The 14103-nt window shown below is 35.8% G+C and overlaps 1 protein-coding gene across 4 annotated transcripts in view; it reads left to right on the plus strand.

Annotated features, from left to right (window-relative positions):
- The window catches only part of CCDC141 (coiled-coil domain containing 141), a 59850-nt gene that overhangs the window by 4008 nt on the left and 41739 nt on the right, over positions 1–14103 (plus strand). For all 4 annotated transcript variants that reach the window (XR_014853450.1, XM_085066339.1, XM_085066338.1 and 1 more), the window contains exons 2-6: positions 1730–1962; positions 3389–3511; positions 10125–10316; positions 11189–11297; positions 12985–13238. Coding sequence is in view for 3 of the 4 variants with exons in the window: in XM_085066339.1 (XP_084922465.1) it covers positions 1861–1962; positions 3389–3511; positions 10125–10316; positions 11189–11297; positions 12985–13238 (780 nt within the window). In the remaining variant the exon portion in view is untranslated. The remainder of the gene's footprint in view (positions 1–1729; positions 1963–3388; positions 3512–10124; positions 10317–11188; positions 11298–12984; positions 13239–14103) is intronic.

Here is a 14103-nt window from a genome sequence, read left to right on the forward strand (position 1 = left end):
TTGTGCCATGAAAAAATACACTTAGAATGTGCTTCTGAGAGAACAAAAACTCAAGGACATAATACCAAAATTGGTTTGTAACTCCTTTGTAAGAGTAAAAAGAGGTCTGGCTGGTTCTTTCTAATTAGTTTTTCCAGCAGCCAAGTGCTGATTGTCCTCAGTCCTGTCTGCAGTGTGAAAAATCCAAAATTGCCTGTCTTCTGGAATGGTTTTTTTGAAACTCGAGTATTTAGCAAGTTTTGTAGAATAGATCTATCTTCCATTCAAACCAAAATAGGACTCTCTTATGTTTCAGTTTTGAAGTTTACTTTAGGACTTCTGTCTCCTAGGTTTTGTGTTGGGATCAAATATCAAATATTTTGTTCTCCCATACCTATTGCAGAGCAAGTCTCAAGAAGATCCATCCAATGTTTCAGTGGCAGGGTCCCTTAGCCTTTTACAGGTGTTACAAAGAGTTTCAGAAAACTATGGGATATTTGTTCTTTTATTGGCAGCTTGAGGGTTTATGGTTTTGTTTTGGCAAAAGGGGTGGATTTTGCTTTGCTAAACCCATTTTGTTCACCACAAACCTCTATAAAGATAATCTTCATATCCCATTCGAAAATCATGGTTTGAAGGAGGTGCTCAGATTAAGATTATAATCTGCCAATAATTGGAGGGGGGGACACATGAACAAACAAAAAAGAAAAATCCCACCTTGACACATCAGTTGAAGTTCCTTGTAATTAACTTAAGTTTCTTCTAGGGCAGACTACTTCAGCGTTTGGTTTCAGATCATGGTTCCATTGCAGGTGTGCATGCTCTTGTTTGTAATTAGCAAATCCAGTTTATATAAAAATGTATTTAAATGGTACACATATTTAAACAAACCAAACAAGCAGATGCTTAGGGGAGACTTATGCATGTAGTTTCTTGGGTGGACTTGTTTTTCCAGAGTGACCTGCAAGCCTAAACAGCAGTGTCACTTTCTCAGCTGTTCTGTGGAAGGAAACCCAGCAGCTGCAGTCCCATAGTGTGGGCTACTTGTGGCATGCTCTGGACTAACGGCAATACAATTAATATGCCAAACCAATACTGTAACCTAAACGTGTCTAATAATTCCCCACACTGAACTTAAACAACTATTAGAGAGGTCTTCCTTATGCTCATTTAGAACAAAATGAAAACTGTAGAAACAATATAAGATTAAATTGAAAAGCAGGCAAATTATCTTCATCTTAGGCAGGAATAAAATATTCCTTAAGAATTCAAAGTACTTGGTTTCCTTCTCCGATTGTTATGGTCACTGTACCTTTACTTATTTTTGGATGAAAAAGCCCCTGTTTTGCTTTAGCATTTGATTTATATATGCATGTTCATCCTGTTTAAATACTTTGTTTCAGCGGAAGAATCACTTTGAATACACATATTCAGTAACTAATAAGCGAGAAAGTATTTTAGTTGTATAATATGAAAATGTAGATTTGGTGGTTGAAACCTCAAACTGGGTTTGTCTGTATAGAATCAATGGTCATTCTTCTTCTAGCTGTTTTAATTTGAGAACCCTTTTTTCATTGGGTTTGCTGGTGTCAGGTGATGTGCATGGGAGAAGCCCTTCACACTTCTGATGGTGACAAAAAAGAACAGGCAGCTTAACGCTACCAAACTAGGGGTGTGTCAAATCTCTCTCAAGAATGATAAACTCAATGGAGTTGTCTATTTTTAACCTCCTGTTCTTTCCTTTTGGCAGACTAATCAGAGCTAGCTGAGCAGTTTCACTGAATGAATCCAAGCGGCTCTGGTGCTCCCTGAAATGAGCAGTGGACCCTGCAGCAGCGTCTCCAGCCTGCTCTGATGTGTGCAGTGCCACTGTGAAACACAATGTCAGATGAAGGCAGCTCGGAGCAGAAGCCTTCTACAACCACAGTCAGCTCGGTTGCTGTGCAGGCTGGGGATGCCAGCATTGTTATAGCTGTGCTGAAGGTAAGGCAGCAACTGCTGCCATGTCTGTTCTTGTCGTTCTGCTACTCCGTGATTAACACTGCTTTTAAATATTCTGGGCAAATGAGCAGTTAGCATAAAATGATGCGGCAAGGTCATTTAATTAGTCAATATCTAATAGAGCTTTCCTGGAAGTTAAAACTTGTTTCTGTTCATGATTACTGTTTGTGGCTTTTGGATTGTTGGGGATTTTTTTTCAAATAGGATAAATAATTTGGTCAAAATATGTAGGCTCTGAGAGGGAAGGAATTCCTCTTACTCCTTAAAAAGAAGTAAATGAAGAGCACTGCAAAAATGTGATAATAAGCATGATGATTTTAGTTGGGAGTCCTTGAGTTATTTTAACCTGTACTTCGGAAATAGCTTTACAAAGTGGTTCTACAAACCCAACAGATGAGGTATTTTCAGAGGGGAAAAAAAAGTCTAAACCTGATAATGAGTAATTATTTTTGAAAGCTGTGAATTTATAACACCACGTGTTTCACTAAAGCCTTTGTGTGGATATAGCTGTGCTTATAAGCACCTAAAGGCCTGTTTTGTGAACTGGAATCCACACTTTCCGTTTGCACAAAATTCGGCATTGGGAGTAAAGCTGGATGCTAGTAATGAATCCCAGCTGGAATTTATTGGCAGTTTGGTTTTTCATTCTCCAGGCAACTTGGAAAACGTGCTATCCTCAGCCACTAGAGTTTGTCTGTATGCAGAATAAGGTGATAATGAGCCGAGTTGTCACCTAATTCAGGTGATTATTCAGGATGTTTCACCTCAGTTGTGGGAAGGCTTTTTTCAGATCAGTTTTCACCCTTCCTGTGAGGTGGTCTGTTGCTACAGGGGAGTAATTTCATTGCAAGGAGACTCAAGTTTAGAGTCAAGTAATTTATTTTTCCTCTCTGTGCTGTGGAACCATGCTGGCTTCCACTGACATAATGGCTTCAGTCCTTATGACTATCCTTGGACTCCTGTTCCAGAGGATTTTAAGTGTCCCTGCTGCTCCTTGGGCAATCTCTTGCTTTGTATATTCAGTACAGAGGTACATTGGACCTATGTGGTAGAAATAAGATTGGGGGTTATGGTTTGTGCATCTGCTGTAATATATTTGTAACTTCTGCCAGCCCCACCCACCCATCAAGTTTACTTAACTATCAGTGTCATCTTCAGCTGAAAGGGGAGAGATATCGGAGAAAAATTTTTGGCTCATTGTGAGAATTTTACTCTTCACAGGCAAACCCAATAGTGTAGCACCTTCTGGATAACACTAGTCTGGGATTTTGTTAGCTGTTTCAAATGAAGTTTCTACTTCATTGTGTGTATGGTCCCTGTTCTCCTATGACCATGGAAAGGATGTGTGAGCAAATAAATTAAGGAAAGTTTGTGTTTTCTGAAGGCTGCAATTGTTGATTTATTGCAGTGTGGAAAATGGGTGAAGCTTCAGCTGGCGGAATCAACACCAAATATATTAGAAATCGGCAGCAACCAAGATGAGACTAAAAAACTACTTCAAGATCATGAATTCCTCCTATCTAAGCTGAAGGTAAGGTGTGATAAGGACAGGAAAAATTCCTCAAGTCATTACAGCTCAGGTACAACAGCTGATGTAGCTGCCCCTGCCTCCTATTGCAGTGTGGTGGTTAAACTCCACACAGACAAAAATACTTTCAGCCTTTGTCAGTGTAGCAGATCTTCAGTGGTCCTTGTGGGTTCCTTCCTATTTAGGATATTCTATAATTCTCTGCAAGGTAGGCACTGGAAAAATATGCTTCTGACAGCAGCAATAAAGACACTTTTTTCCACTTTATACATCACTGTCGTCAGGTGAAAAAATCCTATAGTCTTCAGTTAACTGCTGAATATAATGGAATGGCAATTCATATTTTTAATTCTCCAGTGATGTGAAAAATTTGATTATTTTATAACAGCTGTGAACACAAGCAAGCTCCTGTAAGTCTGAAGTAGACATTCCACGAATGTTTTTATTTTTATTGAATGTTAGTTGAAGTAAGTTGCAGTAGGAGTGATATTGCAAGAGTAAAGCAGCATGTCTTGATCTAGAAAGATTTTAGCTAAGAAACAGTCCTAAAATCAGATTTTGGCATTATTCAGGGCAGATTATAACAATAGTGGCATTTTTGGTCACTGAAAGACAGGCTTGCATGAAAGAACTGAATTATTTTAAATGTGGGTGTTTGACACTGAGAGAAGTCTGAAGGCATTTAAAAAGAAAGTTTGTTTTAATAGGACAGGTTAACTTTAAATATATAGAAAAATAAACTGCTCTAATGTCTTTGAAGCTATGCATGGTAACTTAACTATTTGATTTTTGGGGAGATTACATGAACTTTATTTGGATAGGATCAAGTATTTGATTTAATGTTTGATTTAATGACTAATGACTATGTGCTTCCCCAGCCATTAAAAATCTCCCATATGTGTGAGGTAATTTAATACAGTATATAGAGAATGTAGTTAGTAACATGCATAGTGTGGATTTTGAAGAGTATGAGGAATAGAATTACTGAAAAAACCCACCAAAATACTCACCCAAATATTAGAGAGAGGTGGTTTTGCTCTCTTTATTTATGCATCTCACCTTTATTGCCACCTGGGCACTCTTGGAACAAACCTGCTGTGTCCTGTTTGAGCAATTCAGAATTAGCTGACTTTTTACTCAATGATGACAGGAAGAAGCTGATTTTTTTTCTCCTAATATTCAAAAATAAATGTTAAAGAGTGGAAAAAGGAAACAGTAATTCCCATCTTTTGAAGAAAATGTTTCAAATAACATTTCACTATCGAGTCAAATCAGAGCAGAAAATGTATTATGCATAAGCTGTTAAAGAATGCTTTCCATCCAGAATTATTGGGAACAAATACTCATTATTTCATGTTTTATACCTGTGGTCCTTGCAAAATTTGGCATTGATTAATGAATATTGTATAAAAGGATTAAGTTCAAAATGACTACTTTTTCCTCAGTAATATAAGAGCTTTGGTAATAAGGGACTGCAATGTCCTTATAGTTTTTCCTGGCTGTGCATTTTTCAGCCATGGCCCTTTGTGGTTTACAGTAAGCTATTAACACTTGTCAGTAATCATATAGTCTTAAGTCACTAAATCCACTCCTCGAAAGTTTTTCCAAGATTGATTCTCAGTTTTTGAAATATTGTTTATAGTAATTTTTTTCCACTTAGCCTTTGATAATGAATTATGCATTAGCTGTGTGAAGATGGGAAGAGGCAGCTTTGTTTTCCTGTTTCTTTTTTTGCTGTTGTATTAAAAAAAAAAGAAATATAAATCCTGAGCAATACTAATACTTGATACACATATGCTTAACTTCTTGATTAGTCTAATACAAATCAAAATTCAGCTTTTGTGCAGGTCAGGCAAAAATTCTTGAATAGGTAATGATTTTATCACGAAACTAGTCATGCTCTATGGACAAGTTAGATGATTAATACTAAATACATCTTTGGAATCAGTAGAAATTAACCTATTGACTTTTAGAAGATGATTTATGGAATAGTTGGCCATTCTGGCATTATCCCATGTTATTCTATAAACTTGTTCTAGGTTTTGATCACAATTTTGCTTTTTAGCTTCATTATTTTCATCAGGCCAAATTCTTTTGTGAGCTTAATATGCTGAAGATTCACAAGTGTAAGTGAGGACAAATTTTGGCACAGTGATCAATTTACAGTGGTTTTGATGCTAGAGGAAAAGGAATGTCTCATTCTTCACAATTAAAAAAAAAAAAAGTGAGAATAATTAAAACCATGAAACATGAGACAAAACTTCCCAGAGCTGATATAGATTGCATTTTCATAGACATTTCCCTGCCTTTGTTCTGTTGTTTCCAACAGAAACCCTACCTGCAGATAACATGAAGTCTTGCGTTTGAATCTCCCAGTATTGCAATTCACTGGATCATCTGGTGGGGAGGAGAAAAAAAACCAAAAACCCAAAAACCCACCAAGACTTTGTGGGTGTGGCCATAACAATGTTAAATTTCCCAATAAGGCATTCTTAGTTTGTTTCCAGTGTTCTGTTTTTTATCATGAGAGAGACAGTGGCAGAACTGCTACAAAATAGAAACAAATCTAGCCCATAAAGTTGTTAAATCATTGTTTTTAATTTGGCTCATGAACCTGAAGATTGCTCCTAATTATTTTATTGACTTTATTTCATAGAGCATAAATTGCAAAATAGTAATTTATATGCTAATAGCCAAGAAAACAAATTAGAAAATGACGTTCTTTAAAAAGCTGTAATATAACACACCCATTTTTTGCATTTGATATTTTTAAATAATCCTGTCATTTCAAGTGGAAAAATACTTTCAAAATGCTTATTTTTCAGTAATTTTGTTATGGAAGAAAATATTTTTTTAATATCTTCTGAATTATTGGCAATTAACTGTGGAGGTGCCCAACAGCAAATTAGCAGCAAAGTTCAGCTGCATTTTTATCGAAGCAGAACTGATTTTTCCAAGTGATTTGAACAAACAAAAAAAGGAAAAGGTAAAATGTAATAATACTTTATTCCAATGTTAGTTCAGCTCACTCATCAATTTCAATATTTGAATGAACAAAATTCCCACCAAAACAGTATTTCTCTCGAAGTAGCTTTATGACTATTTTCTGGGCTTCAAGGCAGCAACTGTTGTATAATTTCAGCACTACCTTTTAGCACTAACTAAGGGTTAATTTTAGCAGCATCTCGATGCTAAGAGAATGGGAGGGTAGTCTATACCTCTGAAAATTCCAAGTTACTGAGTCAGTGTGCAACAGTCAGGAAAGGCAAAAGATTATTTCCCTCTCTCGTTCCTTGCTATTTTAGCAGAAGGAAAAGTAGTATCCAAATAATGGACTGTGAACAGCTTAATAGGAAAGCCATGCTATGCAACACAGCTTACATGAAAGACTTTTTTAGACCTTCAGTTATTTGCATTCTGTCTTTGCTGTAATATCAGAGGCAAATGTGCCTGGGAAGGAGTGGGGGGAGAGGTGTGGCTGCACAACAGCTGCATTGCCAGGCAGGGAGCATTCCTGCTCCCTGCCCGGGATTGCATCCACCCAGGATCCTTGCAGTCCATCTGAACCAGAGCACTGCTCCCTTTAATTAATTTAATTATACTTATTATATATATATAAATTACACATATTATATATTATATATTATATATATAATGTGTATCTATATATATAATATATATTTTCTAGATATATAATTATACACCTTATATATCTAGATAATATATATATATAATGTATATATTTCATAGAAATTGAAATTGGCCAGTTGTTTTCAAAACAATATTTTTCTGATGTGGTTTTACTGACAGAAACAGAATTTGCAGGTTTCTACAAGCTCCTTTTTATATTTTTTTAATGTGTTATTTGAGAAATCAATAGAAAAGTGAAACATGAGATTCCAAAAATGTTTGAAATCATTTTAAGTCATTGCTGGAAAGCTCTATTAAGTCAACTCTATTAAGTTCATAAAACACCTCATTAAAATTCAGGTTTTCCATAAGTCATCATTTTTTGATGAAAGTATAAATCTATTTTATATACATATGCATAGATATAAATATCGATATATATACATATATGCCTCTTATTAAGTTTACTTCTAGATCAAGAGATACAAGTTCGAAAAAAGGAAATACCAACTGGATATTAGGAGAAAAAGTGTTTGACCATGGAAATGATTACATTCTGGAACAGGTTGTGCAGAAAAGTTGTGGAATTTCCATTGTTAGGGATATTTACAACTTCATGGGTTAAGTCCTTGAGCACCTAGAGCAAGGGGTTACCTAGCTGACCTGAAGAGTCCTGTCCAGATTATTCCATGACCCTCTGTTGCTAAAAAGTTTGTATTTCAAAGATAAAAAGTAGAAAACCAGTAATATCAGTCTACTTCATTTAAAAATAAACTACTCCCATATGCAGTATATAGAAACTGAAATGGTTGAGGACAATTATTTGAAAAGTTCACAGTAACTAGTGGCTTTGACAGTTGTGGGAGACATAATTTTAAACTCATGGCAATAAAACCTAAATATCACTCTGAAGACCATCTTAGGTATTTGAACTCTTTCTCAATAAAATAGTAGTTTCCTGTAAAATATTTATTTTTTTTTATTTTATTAGTCTGTCTTCTCAAAATGCAACTTTTTCTGTTGCTGGGGAAACAGACAACATGACAACTCTTTTCTTACTCTATTATTTTTTTTTGTAGTATTACAGGAACTATTATTTGAATACAATAAAATACACATCTGTTTTAAATGAGTGAACCATATTCAATACATGCTAAAGAAAAAATCAACTCAGTATTTGAAAATTTCCATTAATCATTTCTGCATACTAAAAAGCTGTTACACATGAGTAGTTTCCTAATTCTTCTTTTTTATAACTTTATGCACACTAGTTTTGCATTTCATTAAATGCAGCCGTTTAGTTTGTTTTAAGTGTCTAATTTTCTTTGGTTGGGTTTGAATTCATCTCAGAGCAACCGAATTTTAAAAAGTGCATGAAGCATGACTGATAGTTTTCAAAAGTGATTCCAGTTTTCTCTGTGTCTTAGGGATTGTGTGCCTCACAGCTAATCAATTACTAGAAAAGAGCCTACTTGTCAGGGACAAATGTTAATTAACAACCTGTTCAGAAAAAAAGCCTTCCAATAGAAGAAGATCTTCTTCTGGGTCCTATACCATTTATGTAGCATTCATCTTGCATAGTTAGGAAAGATTTAGCATTTGAAATATCTTTTAAATATAAAAAATAAAAGCATTCTTAGTTTTATTTCGACATATAAAATAGTCAGCTTGGTAAAAAGCTAGTCTTTGCCAAGAAATTCCAAGTGGAACTACCTCAGATATCACCTGGTTTTCTACGGTGTATTCAGAACAGCTGTGAAAGTGGTCAGATCATTTTGTTAAAATTAACCTTCTAATGACAAGCAGTTTGTGTGTAAAGTTCTGAAAATATTTGATCTCTTTTTTTTTTTTTTAACGTGAGCATTGTCATGACTACTACTGCTTCTCATTAATTAATATTAAGATGTTGAGTTAGAAAAGAGGCTAACAGTATCTCATATACTCATTTAATTTCTGTTAAATTAGTTACAGAGCTACTCTAGAATGTTAATAAAATCTAATGTTGGATAATTAATGAATGCCACTACTTTCACAGAGTTGTTGTGCATGTAACAATTTTATGCCTCATCAAGAAAGAAACGTCATTAAGGCTTCTCTTAGTGCTTTAGTTTATCAACTTTTTACCCAGTAGTATAAAAATAGCTGTTTAATTTGCCTAATAGAAATTTCTTTCCACATTGTATATTCATGTGCTAGCACCTCTAATAACAAAAATAAGTGACACTTTATTAATTCATACTCATGATAAAACCCAAGATGGGGGTTGGGAAGAAAACAGAACAAATGCTAACCAATTCTTCTAACACACTAAAGATCTGTAACATAGGCTGGAAATGGGCCAGCAGTTATATTGCTTGTGATGAGATTAATAAAGGGAATGAAACACAGAAAAATTCTTTTGAAAATAGAGCATTATTATTGGGTGGCCAGCTTGAGCAATGCAGCAAGCTGAACTTGAAACATTGCACAGCTTATGTGGGGCTTTTTTGAGAATACATGCTTATGTTCAAGCCACTCTTGTCTGGATTGCATTGTAGTCATTAGAAACTTATGAGTAAATTACCTTACAAACTTCTAAAACTTCTAATGTCCATTAATGTATTATGATGACTTATGAAAGAGGATTTAAAATATCTGCATTGCTGCCACTTTCAGAAAGACAGAGCTGTGTTAATGGAGACATAAACACATTGGAATCTAAATATTAAAGATAAAATGATAAATTGTATTAACTATTGTTTTTACATGAATTTTATAAAAATATTGCCTCTTAAGTGCAGATGAAATTCAGAAGCTTGCTATGAAGCATGCAGAAATAGCTACACTCCTATCACTAGGAACTGTAAATAAAGCGGCAATAGGATGCTTGTGGCTAGTTTCTGAGACCCACTGTAAAAGTATCCTGGTGCCAGCATCAGCACAGTGTTTTGGACTTTAAGGATTTCTAATATTTGTTTTTGTTTTGTTTGGTATTTTTCCTTCTCAGGCTTTGGAAGACAAGGTATGGGACCTGCTGCACGAAGCAGATAAGGTTGCAGAGGAGAACAATGATAAGAGTCAGGTTTATGATGCCATGGCAGAGACTCTTGGGGATGCATGGGCAGCCCTCATCATCATGTTGGAGAAGCGACAGGCACTTCTGGAACTTACTTCAGTCTTCTTTGAAAATGCTCTGGAGGTCTGTATTTAAATCAAATCACTTAATTTGAAGCTACCCTCATTTTACAAGTACTCTGTCCACTGTAATTTTACTGTGTTTTAGATCATTCACTGTATTCCTAAAGGTGGAGGCAAACAAGAAAATTAAAATCTTGGGATGCATCCTTCCTTTGCCACTTTTCAGATAGTACAGCATGAAGCTGAACAAAAAACCATGTAGACTTTAGGAAGTTTAAGTCATAATATCTCCAAACTTTGTACTTGACAGAAAATGTCAGCAGAAAGTGAAACTGGACCAAACCCTAAAATATGTATTTCAGTGCCTATGGACATTGTGCAGCATATCTTTCATTCCTTAAAATTAAAATAATTTGCCATCTAAAGAACTGAATTCTCATGTACCTTCACTAATGCACACTGATGATTAGCCCCTGAAGGTTTTACTCCAGAATATCCATAAAGCTATTGTAATTGCATAAAGCAAACTTTAGTCTAATTTGACAGTCTTTTGCCTGAAACTTTGATGCACAGATGGACACAAAAGAACATCTGTGTGATCCCTGTTTGCCCATTTCTCTGTCTCTCTTATCCTAATATCACTGATTTACACAGGGAGCTCAAGAAAAGAGGGATTCCGTACCCTGCAGGTGTGTGCCCACTCTGTGTTGCCTCATGATCAACTGTCCCTGCATCCTGGAACTTGAAGAGTTTCATAATTCTCCCTGATAATTTTGTTTCTGTAGTATCCCAGTGCCACCTATAAGTTACACAAGCATCCATGGGACTACTAACTGTGCTAAGAAGTCCAAGATTACTAATTATTGTGTTCTGATATGTGTATTATGCAAAATTATACTGTGCTTCTCCCTATCCTATGTTTTCTTGATGCAGTTTGCTGTTAAAATTGACCAAGTTGAAGATTTCCTGAAAAATGCTCAAGAGTTTGACACTATTGACTCTTTGAGAGAACTTCTTCTGCAACAAGAGCATCATACAAAAGGTACCAACAGTATTCCACTCCTGAGAGCATGTGGTGGTGCACTGACTTCTTGAAAGAGTAATTTTACTGTTTCTGTGCATTCCTGGGAAGATGAATAGAGAATTGAATTCAGGTGACTCTAATATGGGGTTTGGGTCTTCCAAATTGGTCTTCATGGGAGCAAAGTGCTCACTGCACACCAATTTCATCTTGAATTATCTGGCAGCAATTTACTGCTGAAAAGAGGGTCTGTAACTGTAAGGCTCAGATAAAATGGTTTGCCAGAGAAAGACTGCTTAGATGGCAATAAGCCTTTCCTCACATGGAGGAAAGTGGCTGCAACTGATTGACTTTTATTCTACCTTAACCATATCAAATTTAGAAAGCTGATATTGAGTTATTTGATAAAAAACAGTGTTTATATTGCTTTCTGCAAGAAGGATACTATCTACCCACTCCAAAGTAAGGTGGCTGGAAATACAGCTCTCAAAAAGTTTTGACTCTACCAGTGTGTGGTAGAAAAAAAAAGTGTGTGGAAAAAAAAGATTTTGACACTAACAGATTTCAAAATAGAATAAAAAAGGTGAAAACATATGAAATGTTCTTCTTTACCCATTTCTGTGTGTATTCAGTTCTGGATGGAATGAAATTAAACATTTCTGATTTATGCCACCTTTCTGGAAGGCAAGAAGCAAAATGGACAAGCTTGCTGCAGGGAGCTTATGGAAACTAAACTCTCTTGTTAGCCCTTGGTGACTGAAGAATTAGAGGCCTCCCACTCTGCATCTTCCCTAGGTGTTCTATATGAAAGGTGGGGATTTAAGGCGATTTGCCATTAATTGCCAGTACAGGTACTCAGCTAGGAAGATAAAAGTTTCAGTGGGGTTGCTTCTTGTTGTTTTACTTGAAGCTCTTGGCAAACATTCCTTTCTTTATACTTTTCTTCATGTGTATCTTGCCACCTTGCCACTTGTCTCTTCTTCTTCCTCATTCTGTACCTAAAAAAATTCCCTTTCCATTTGGAAGATTTAGAAATACCGATCATCATCTATGCAACAAATTTTGAACTACGTGACTTTAAGGAGCTGGAACAAAGACAGGCATGTGACTAGTAGGTCATTAAAGTGGACTAGTCCACTGAATTTTAACCCTGAATGTGTGTAGGTAAATATTATGGAAAGAAGGTAAGAGTTCCTGATACTCCTGACTCATTCATGACAGCCCCCAGGCAGGAGAACGCTTTTTTTCCCCAACACCTGTGGAGGACAGAAAGACCTAAACTTAGCTTGCATCACTAGTGAAAAACTAGAGGCTACTGACCCACGCAGGAAGTGGGGTAGCAAATTCCACTTCAGCTTGCCCAAGGATTGGGAAACCATCAAAAAGAACTCAATTCTTAAAAAACAGTAATACTTCTGGATTTTGTCTTGCTATCTCTCAGTGCACCATTGTATGTGTGTGTATATGTATGTTTGTATATACACCATTATATCTTTGTAAGTTTATATGAGAGTTGTCCAAATTGAAATATCTTAGTATATATGCACCTTCTAAAGTAAGCATTTATGTTCACGCAATGCATGAATATACATTGTGCTCATGTATGCAAATAGATAATTTGAAAAATACTTGAGTAATATTTGAAATGTGTTACTAGAATCACAAAGCACCCTGGAGTTTTTTTGCTGATGAAATTCTGTTCTTTCAGAACTTCTGGAGAAATCATTCGCCCTTTTAAACAAAAGCCAAGACCTAACTCAATTCATAGAAGAATTCAAATGTGAGGGGCCAAATGCAAATCCGGAGCTGATTCAAGGAGCCCACAGCAGCTGCTTGAAAATTGACAATCTCCTTGAAATGCTCCAGGACAGGAGACGGCAACTGGACAAATTCCTCAGACATCAGCGCCAAGGACTGGAGCAGGTTCTGCAAATTTGTTTGTGGCACCAACAAGAGAACCAGGTAAGACATGTAATATCAAGAAAAACCACAGTAAAAAAAAAAAAACCAAAACACCTCGCAACTGTTTTACAGTACAAACAGAAAAGGAGCTTAAATATATTTATTAGACCAATATTTCTGGGCCATTTCTATTTGAGGAAATCATAACTTTTGAATGTTTGATTGAGGTTAATGGGAGCTCAGGGGATGCAGAGAAAGCAGAGCACTGCAGACAAGCTCTGCCATATAAGGTCTAAGAGTGGGTTTTTGCTTTTTTGTTGTTTCTGTTTTGCTAGGCGCAGTGGTGTAGTCTAGAAGTATGCACAATCTGTGCAATGTTTATCTCTTACTGCCGGTTTATGAAACTCTAAAAATGCAACATCTCCCTTTGATCTCTAACTGGAATGTGATGATCTGATAGTCATGATTGTAACATGTTTCTTTTTCAGAATTTTCAATGTGTGAAAGCGTGTTTGTTTTACATACTTTACTTTATGGAAGTGTCAGCATCATATTTTCTGATATCTCTGTCATTAAAGAAAATCAAAGGCAGAGTGGCCTATTTCACGCATAATTAGTTATCTTTGGAAGAAGAAAGTAATTAATCCAGTCAATAATTATTTTAAATGAAAGGTAAAATCTGATTCTTGAAAAACAGGAGTGATTTTAGAGTTCAGCCAGTCAAGGAAAACCATTGTGTTTTTCAAATGGCTGTACTAACCTTGTCTCCTTTCCCATCCTTTTAGCAAAATCCCTGAAAGTAAGATTCTGTGAGTTTCTTGCTTAAAATGCAGTTAAGTGTTCTCAGCTATTCCTTTAGAGCTAAGGTAGCACAATGAAATCACTCAGAGGTATTAGCTGTAATGAAAGCCAGCAGATTAAACCC

Source organism: Lichenostomus cassidix, chromosome 7, assembly GCF_008360975.1.
Source record: "Lichenostomus cassidix isolate B80296 chromosome 7, HeHo_3.0, whole genome shotgun sequence".
NCBI lineage: Eukaryota > Metazoa > Chordata > Aves > Passeriformes > Meliphagidae > Lichenostomus > Lichenostomus cassidix.